Below are 10,071 nucleotides of genomic sequence, written 5' to 3' on the forward strand. Positions count from 1 at the left end.
GTAATCATAACACTATTATCACAAATTAACAATAATTTCTCAATATCATCACACATCTAATCGATATCTGAGTTAAATGATCTCATGTCAATTTTAAAAGCTTTTGACAATTTGAATTACAATCTAAATAAGAGCAATACGTTGCAGTCGATTGATGTTTTTAAAGCCCCTTTTAATCTGTAGGTTTTCCCTCTTTTGTTTCCCTTGCGTTTTATTTATTAAAGTACCCAGGATGTTGTCCTGTAGAGTTTCCCACAGTCAAGATCTTGCTGATTCTATCTCTATGGTGTAGTTTAACATGCTCCTCTGTTCTATTTTCTATACATTAGTAGTTGGATTTAGGGGTTTGATCAGATTTCGTTGTGATTTTGTGTGTGTGTGTGTGTGTGTGTGTGGTGTTCTTTTATTATAAGAACACCCAGTTGGTTATCTTCCTTTTTGTAATCTTAGTCAAAGTTTCTTTTTTAATGGAAAAGTGGTAATTAATTTTGAAACAAAATGTCCTCTCTTTCAGAAGGAGGTGGTGGTTCAAACGACTTCTGTGACAGATGTATGGCTGAGCAATCACCTTGTAAGAGAAATAGTCACACAAGAATAATTCAGGGAAAACAACAAATTCCTCATCATTTTTCACTCTCAACAACAGTGATTTCCTTTTTCTTAATTAGCTCTTAATCACCACAAGCTCCGCATTTTTTCCTGAGGTATTACTTCCAGGAGGCAGCCAAAAACGGCTCAGTGAATAAGCTGCTTTTCAAAATCAAACAACATTTGGGCGAGTCGCCATTTATGACCAAGGATCCTCGTGATCGAGCTCCGGCCTTCCCCCGAGGCGCTAAAAAGCAGTCTTATTTAACTCGAGACCTTTCTTTCCTTTTTCACCTTTTTCCGGCCTTGGGCACCGGCACCGCGCAGGACAGGCCGCAAGGAGCCGGGACTTGCAGGAACTCGGTCTCAGCCGGTCGCCGAGTCACAGAATCTCAGAACCCCCAGCCAGTGAGCCGCGGATCCCCGTCCACCGCTGGGGCCTCCGCCCGGCCTGCCACGCTCCGGGGCGGGCGTGGTGGTAGTTGGGGCCGGAGGGGCGGGGCCTCGAGGCTCCGCCCCGCTCGGCGACTGCTCTCCGGCTCCGCAGCAGGCAGCTGACACTAGTCGCGGAGCCGCCGCCTTCGCTTTCATCTCCGCCTCAGCTTCGGAGGATCCCGGCCAGGAGCGAGAGCCGGCAGGTGGCCCGCAAGCCGCCGCCGCCATGGGGAACCGCGTTTCTCGGGAAGACTTCGAGTGGGTCTACACCGACCAGCCCCACGCCACTCGGCGCCAGGAGATCCTGGGTGAGGTCCGGGCCCGCGCCCCGTTATGTGCGTGCGCGGCCTCCCGCTACCGGGACGCGCCCTCCTCGCGCGGCCCTTGCGCGCCCGAGGCCGGTTAAGAGTCGACTCCCTGCCGCGTCCCGCCGCCCCGGCCGCCTGGCCTCGCGGGAAAAGCCGGGGGAGGCGCTGGGCCGGAGCGGGAGGGAGGGAGGGATCCCCGCGCTCCCCCGTCCCACCGCGTAGCCCCGGCCCTTCGTCTGGGAGGCGCAGGCGCGCCCCCAAGCGCGGGCGTGCGGTCGAGGCCAGGGTTTGCTCAGAGCCGAGTCCCCGCGACTAGGCCACCCTTGGGTAGATCCTCTCGCTTGGAAATTCTCGTGCCGCCGGTCGGCACCGTTTCCTCCCCGTCTCCGTCCTCCCCCTCCCCCCTCCTCCTCCTCTCCCCTCCTCCTCCTCTCCCTCTCCCGGTAGCCGGCCCCGGCAGAGCCAGGCTGCGAGCGTGTGCGCGGCAGGGCGTGGTCCTGGAGCATCTGGCGGCCCACGCGCGGGGCGCGCTGACGTTGGTCAGCGCCAGCCGGTCATCCTGCCGCCGGCGGCTGCCGCCTTGGGCCGGGGAGGGAACTCGTGGTACCCGACCCGTTTGACCGCAGGGGCTTCTCGGGCCGGAAAGGTAAGCGTTCCAGGGTCCGGATCCTGCTGCGGTCACGGTGTTCTCATTGATCCTCTCAAGGAGGCTCATGCAAGAAGGGCAGATTCATATATATTTTTCATCCATCCCAGTTTTGTGGACGAAAAGGCTGAAGTATGGAAGACTTGCCAAGATTAGCCTTCTGGTCCCCTGACTGCTAGTTTAGGGCCTTTACACCAGGTTAACTAGGCCTTATTCAACTCTCTAGAGGTGTAAGGCGCTCAGCTATTTGCAGCTTCTACATTATATAGAGAATTCTCTCATTTCTCCCAGGGTACTCTTAATGGTAAGCTAGGCATTGTGCTGAGTGCTTTACAAACATTACACAATTTAATCCTGCCAGTAATTAGGTAGGTGTTATCCCTGTTTTAAAGATGAAGTAAGAGTGAATAAGTAAACGTTAGAGGGGAATTCTGATCTGGGTTAGATTACCTTCAAAGCATTGCTTTTAACCTCTTTCCTGTTGTTTCAAAGATCTGGAAACTAGTGGGTGGTAAATTGAATAGGAGGAATTCTTTCTCATACACAGTATTCCCCTAGTTTTTTTTCTCTGCATCCATTTGTGCAATGAAAAGAAAAATCAAGCCCCTGATTTTTGTTGGGTAAGTTAGAAATTTCATGTTTTCACAAAAAGAAAGGAGTTAACCCTTTAAAAACTTTCATGGTCGAGCAGACCCTTCAGAGTTGTCTCTTGGACTAGAGTTCACCTTCTCCAGGTTGCCTGCCTCCTGAATAAAGCAACCTTTCCTTTCCAGCCAATACTTGTCTCTTGAGTCCCGCAAACAGCGGAACCAGAGTTTGGTAGCATGTGGTCACAGATCTAGTAAATGGAGGAATCTAGATTTAAATCCATATCCTTCTGACACTAGGGACTATTTTACACTGTAATAGAACTTTATAAATTGTTAAAAAAAAAAAGAGTTAGTAGATCCCTTTGAAATGGATTTGTTAAAATTGAATCAGTAAGTTGGGAGCTTGAACCTTTATAGTTGCTATTAAGGGTATACTTTTAAGAGAGTTTGGTTCGTGGATGCTTTCCTTTTTATTTTTAATCAAAATGTGTATTTTGCAAATCACACATAGGAGATAGCATATGGTACGTTTTATCTATGCCTGATCAATACATTACATAAGAATAATCTGGTATCCACGCTATAAAAACCAACTCCTGAATACTGGAACTTAGCTATCTATTTAAAATTCAGAAAATCAAGGAAGTCAAAAGGTGCTTGTTCATGCTTATCTCAACACTGAACCTTTTTTCCACAAACTTATCATCACTGGACCGTTTCACTTGGAAAGTAGAAGGACTACATATTTCTCAATGAAAACATCATTTTCCCTGCAGGTGTAAATAAATACTGCTCAGTGTTCCATCTCAGGGGTGGAGATGGAATACCCTCAGGAAAGATAAAAATCTGGAGACTTGTTTAAATTATACTTAAATGGTGAGATATTTCTCAAATGTATCAGGTTTTGGGGGAGAGAGAGACACCAGAGAACATGGATATGTTGTTTAACAACCACCATCTGTATGCTAAATTTACAAAATTTATGTACGAAATTAATGAAGGCTAGGAACTAGACCATTATTAGTGGGTCAGATAATCACAAGAAATGCTCCTTTTACTGCTGTACTTCCACAGTGAAACAGCATTTTTTTTTAACAGCCTTATTAAAATATAATTCACAAACTATAAAGTTCATCCTTTTTTTTTTTTTTTGGCCATGCCGCAGGGCACGTGGGATCTTAATTCCCCAACTAGGGATCAAACCCGTTCCCCCTGCACTGGAAGCTCAGTCTTAACCACTGGACCGCCAGGGAAGTCCTGAAAGTTCACCCATTTAAAGTGTACGATTCAGTGAGTTTTTATAGTGTATTCACAGAGTTTTAAACTATCACTACAATCTAATTTTATAAAGTTTTAGTCACCCTAAAAAGAAACCCTATACTCATAAGCAGTCTCCATATCTTCCAGTCCTGGGCAACCACTAATCTTTCTGTTTTTATAGATTTGCTTATTCTGGATGTTTCTTATGAATGAAATCATAAAATATTTGGTCTTTTGTGACTGACTTCTTTCACTTTGCATAATGTTTTCAAGGTTCACCCATGTTGTAGCATGTATCAGTACTCAGATCCGTTTTGTAAGTTTCGTGTTTGGTGTAAGAGAGAGGTCCAGTTTTATTCTTCTGCACATGGATCACCAGTTTTTCCAGCACCATTTGTTGAAAAGACTGTTCTTTCCCCCCATTTAATTATATTGGCATGCTAGTATTGATTTTTATATACTATTACAGCTTTGCAAAAATTTGGTACAGAATTACTTGGAGGAAGTTGATTTGTCTGAGAAAAATGTGCCATCTTTGTTTCATGATTTTAGTGTAACTATGAAGTGTTGTTATCTTCTATCCCTTGTCAGATGTGTCAATTTAATCTAGTTTTATGTAAGGTAAAAATGCTGGAGCTCTAAACAGAAATAACACATTTTAATACAAAAGATTTATTACTTATCCACCAATGAATTAAACACTTGTTTGGAGGACTGCTCAAAATGCCCATATTTTAATGAATGACTTATTTGAGTTTTTCATTTATCCCAGGGTAGTTAGTTTTAGACGCAAAGCAATTGAGTAATCAATAATCAAAAAGTAACCCTCAAAAGGATTATTTTTTTTGGCCTATTGCCTACAAAATTGTTAACATTGATGAAATGAACTAATACCAACAAAGATGAGAGGTTAGGGAGTGGAGACAGAAGAGGGGAAAGGAAAGAAACAAGAATAATTACCTCGAATTAACACTACCTTTATTTCTTATATCTAAAACTAGACTTAAATAACTTCCTGTCTTGCATTTTAAGCTTTTATTGAATTCTTCATTTCACCTTTAGGGAAAAGAGGGTGAAGCTGCTCTTCTTTTTTCTGAATCTTTTCAAGAACACTCTGAAAGACCTGTCCCAAGAAAAAGGTCCTTCTTCCTTTTGCTGTCCTGGGTCAAACATACTTGACAACACACAAAACAAAAGATGTTCATTATATCTGGGCTTCCATCTCTGGAGTGCCGGGATACAGAGAAGAATCTGCATTTGCCTGTAGGAACACTTGCCTGAAATGCAGAGATTTTTATTACTGGCCCTTCCCATAATACTTGGATATTTGCATGTGAATTCAACAAATAATCTAACACAGATTAGTATTGTTCAGTTCTAACGCAAAAAGAAAGAAAGAAGGGGGCGTGGTGTTGTGAATCCATAGAGTTCTTTGGAAATTACCCTAATTTCTAGGTGACTAGAAAAAGTCTACATTGGCAAAAATTTACATATCTAAATGTCTAAAAATAGGAAAATGGTTAGAAGTTACAACTGGCAACTAGAAGTGATTTAGTCATTAAAAAGGAAATTATGAAATCTAAGTATATAATATAGTGTATATAATATGTATATATTATATATAAGTATATTGCATATATAGTATATTGTATATATATTACATAAAAGCATATTGTAATAGTCTGTAATCTGCCAGACACATAGGTTTACCAGATTATGATTACCACTTTGTAAAACTTATAAATTTAATATACAAAAAATTGTTAGGAGTGAAAAGGCAACTAGATAACATGAAATCTTTACTCATTTGTGACTATCTTTCTGTTATTGTGGAGAGTCTAGATTTTGAGCCTTATTTTTTTCCGCATAAATTCTCAATTTGTTGTGACATAGTATTTAGTAATTTTACTGTTGAATACACTCCTTCCCTGTAGTAGACAAATATTTGATAAAGTCTCTAATAGAGGGCATATAATGACTTGGAAAAAGAAAAAAATTAATCCATGTGTTAATGTAATTGATGTTAGTTTAATTATAATTGCAGAACTATTGTGCACTTTTCTCAGTCTCTGAGTTTTTGTTTGTTTTTCCCTTACAGCAAAGTATCCAGAGATAAAATCCTTAATGAAACCTGATTCCAACTTGATATGGATTGTAATTTTGATGGTTCTCACTCAGTTTGTTGCATTTTACTTAGTGAAGGACTTGGACTGGAAATGGGTCCTATTTTGGGCGTATGCCTTTGGCAGCTGCATTAATCATTCAACGACTCTGGCTATTCATGAAGTTTCCCACAACAGTGCCTTTGGCCAATGCAAACCTATGAGGAATCGTTGGTTTGGAATATTTGCTAATCTCCCTATTGGTGTTCCATATTCAGTTTCCTTTAAGAGGTATCACATGGATCATCATCGATACCTCGGTGGTGATGGCGTCGATGTGGATATTCCAACTGATTTTGAAGGCTGGTTCTTCTGTACCACTTTCAGAAAGTTTATCTGGGTTATTCTTCAACCTCTCTTTTATGCTTTTCGGCCTCTGTTCATCAACCCCAAACCAATTTCTTATCTGGAAATCATCAATACTGTGATCCAGATCACTTTTGACGTTGCGATTTACTACGTTTTGGGAATTAAATCTTTAGTCTACATGTTGGCGGCAACCTTACTTGGCCTAGGTTTGCACCCAATCTCTGGACATTTTATAGCTGAACATTACATGTTCTTAAAAGGACATGAAACTTACTCATACTATGGGCCTCTGAATTTACTCACCTTCAATGTGGGTTACCATAATGAACACCATGACTTCCCCAACATTCCCGGAAAAAGCCTTCCCCTGGTAAGTAAAGGATTTGATACATGTTCTAATTTCTGATGGTTATATGATCAAAATTACTTTTGACTTGCTCATTTAACATGGAATCTAGTATATTTCGTCCATCTAGGCTGTTCATCAAAGAAAACAGCAAGAGTCCAAGTCCTGAGTTGGCCAGCCTAACTTTACAAAGAGTTCACTGTCCTGGATCCCTAAGCCTAGCGGTAACACGTCTGGTTTAGAATGTTGGGGGATCTGCAAAATTGGCTAACATGTGAAGTAATTCAGAAATAGAGAATGAATTCCCTCTGTGAAGGGAGCAAAAGTTCACATAACCGTTATCACTGTTAAGCTGAATACACTTAGCTAAGGTTTGTGTTGGTTTGTTGTGAAATACAGAGGTCCTACATAATTGCTCTGCAAAATAAGTGAACTTCAGTTTCCAGTACCACAGACTTCCCACAGGTAGGGACCATCTGTTTCCTGTCACATAGACTTTCAGTGTGTCGTTTGTGGAGTAAATGAAAGACAGCACATTGACACTCATCCTTTCACCCTTCCCAAAACAGGATGATCCTCTCCAAACTTCAGTTGTATTTCTGATGAGTTCTCTTATTAGACTTGCCATCCTCAGAATGGATAACTTTTACAATTCCATTACCAAAAAAATGTTTCCGTAATTCTAAAAAGGGGAAGTAGTATGATGTGTAATATCAGGTTTTTTTGATTTTTTTTTTTTTAGCTGTGATATAAGGGAACCATAGCCAGGTATTTTATGCTATCATATCCACCCAACCACATTTTATAGATTTCCTCTTCAGTTTTTAAATGTTGACTGTCTGCAGACTCGTATACAACATGACAATGAAATACAACGTTTGATTATTGATTGGATTGCCAATTGAGGAAAGAAAGATCTAGAAAGGACATTGACTTAGTGGGGAAATTTTGAATCTGGACCGTGTGATACATAATACTGTGTCATTGTTAAATTTCTTGGGTGCGGTAATGGTATTATGGTCTTGTCGGGGAATGTCCTCGTTCTTAGGAGATATGTGTAGAATATTTAGGGGTGAAGTATTCGGGGTTAGTTTTCATATAATGTCTGCAGCTTTCTTTCGTCAAAGAAAGAGCAAAGTATGTGGCGTGTACTATATATGGAGAGAGAGAAAGTGGCCGTGACATAGTGTCAATTGGTGGACCTAGGTGAAGGGCATATGGGTGTTGGTTTTTCTGTTCTTTCAACTTTTCTGTCGGTTTTACATTTTTCAAAATAAAATGGGGGAAAGCACCACATAACTGGCCAAAGACAGCTTTGAAACGGTGTAATGTGGTGCTAGTGCAGCTACTTTGTGTCATTGTGGCCTGAAAAGTGCAGCCCACCTTTGCTTGCCTCTTCCCTGACTAGGACAGTACATTTTTATATTTTAAGAGGTTATGGTTTAAGGAGAAAGCCAGTCACCTTCGGAGCAAAATAATTAATTTTTTCCAATATAAACCACATACTTTGACTTGTAATTTTCTTGAACAGTCCCTGAACTGTTCAGCTCAAACATTACTTGACCTAAGGCCCATGGTTCATCAGTGAGTATTGAGTTCCCACTCCATTCCACACTGTTTTCCTGTTGCTTAGCTAAACTAACACACGTTCTCAGAGTTCTCTTAAGTCTTCCTTTTCCGGCTTTTTCTATGGTGTATACCAAGGAGTATCTTGTTCTACAGTTGTTGTGCTGCAGTAGTTATGTTGCATATAACTGTCACGTGGTTAGTTAACAGGTATGTATAGCAAGGTTTCTTTTAACAGCTTTATTGAGATGTAACTCATAGATACAATTCATCCATTTAAAATTCAATGGTTTTTAGATTGTTCAGAGTTGTACAACCATCGCTGTAATCAATTTTAGAATATTCTTATCACAATAACAAGGTTCTTTAATTTTTTCTGTTTTTCGTGCTGTCTCTCTTCAACATCTTGGATTCTGTGTTTTTGTTTTCCTTTGGGATTTATTAGGGTAGTTTTTGTACATTTTGTTGAAGCCACAGAATTTTTTCTTACTCAGCAGTAACTAGTTTTGCTTGCTCATCACACTGGCAGTAATTTTTTTAAAAGACATTCTCAACTTGAGATGGCTGAATTGCACACTTGATAAGTGATTAATTTCTAACTGGCATGCCACAATAATTGATCAGTATTTGTAGGTTCCTTAATGGCAGGGGATCAAGTGGTGCCTTTAAACCCTACAGTGGCGGCCGTGCAGTACCACACTTAAAAAGCAGCGAGCTGACTGGATTGCAAGTATTTGTTGTTAAAGATCCCAGCTACCAACTTTTACAAGTAAACCAGTATATTTAGTCCCTCAGAGCTTGTTGGAACGTCATTAACTCTAGAGGATCAAGTATATGTTACTGCTGAAATGGAAGCTGCTTTTTGTTTATAATTCCCAAAGCTGCTGCTTTTATTTATTTATTTATTTGAGAGGGAGGCGGGAGAAAGTCTCACGGTTTCTCCTGAGTGTGTGTGTCAGACGTTCATCTGTCATCTGTAATAGGACTCAGCACTCACTCATCTTGCTGTATTTTCCCTTCCAGGTGAGGAAGATAGCAGCTGAGTACTATGAGAGCCTCCCCCACTACAATTCCTGGATAAAAGTACTGTATGATTTTGTGACGGATGATACAATAAGTCCCTATTCGAGGGTGAAGAGGCATCAAAAAGGCAGCGTGGTTCTGGAGTAAATGTCATTAAGGCCAAAGGAATTCCTCTCTGTAACTCCAGAATAGCTGAGAAAGTGGAATTTTTACTAAAAAGACCAGCGACGTTCAGAAGCTGCCCTCCTACAAATTCGAAGTCTGATCTTCATGGTATCAAGAAGCTAATCTGGCTGTAAACAGTCAGCCTGTCTGTGCAGCATTCAGCTTTACTCACAGGAAACTTGTTCACTGTATTACCACCGTGGTGGATGTTTTCACTTAGGTCTGACACTTTGTAAGCATATCATAAAAAAATAGCTTTTCAAAAGCTATTTCTAGTATGTTGTTTTCACTATAAGGATTTACTTTATTAAAACATCTAATAAACTGAGCTGTTGATCACAATAAATAGTGTGTATCATATTTTTTTTAATTTTACTGTCTTTACACTATAACCAGAGTACTGGGGGTGAGCTTACTTTAAAATTTAAAAAGGCCTGGAACTATCTTTCACTGCAAGCCGAACGACTCATTTTTACTCTTTTCTGTTGTAGCAAAATACATGGAACCTAAATTAGTGCTGAGTCCTGCACAGCCTATTCATAAGTCAAGACATCACTGAGTTTAATCACATAGAACCTTCAACTTCCTTTTCAGATGCGTGGACTCTCAAATTAGAAGCAACTCAACTAACTGATCAAGGGTTTCTTGTCATTTCGTTTCAGCGGAAGCGGGT

At 40.8% G+C, this 10,071-nt stretch overlaps 1 protein-coding gene across 1 annotated transcript; it reads left to right on the forward strand.

Annotated features, from left to right (window-relative positions):
• Positions 1–1,127: 1,127 nt before the first annotated feature.
• Positions 1,128–9,734, forward strand: DEGS1 (delta 4-desaturase, sphingolipid 1). Its single transcript, XM_082676783.1, has 3 exons — positions 1,128–1,331; positions 5,926–6,668; positions 9,234–9,734. The coding sequence occupies exons 1-3, from the start codon at positions 1,250–1,252 to the stop codon at positions 9,378–9,380; spliced, it is 972 nt and encodes a 323-aa protein (XP_082532909.1). The 5' UTR covers positions 1,128–1,249; the 3' UTR covers positions 9,381–9,734.
• The last annotated feature ends 337 nt before the right edge of the window (positions 9,735–10,071 follow it).

Source organism: Grampus griseus (genome assembly GCF_964374135.1).
Source record: "Grampus griseus genome assembly, chromosome: 1".
Taxonomy (NCBI): domain Eukaryota; kingdom Metazoa; phylum Chordata; class Mammalia; order Artiodactyla; family Delphinidae; genus Grampus; species Grampus griseus.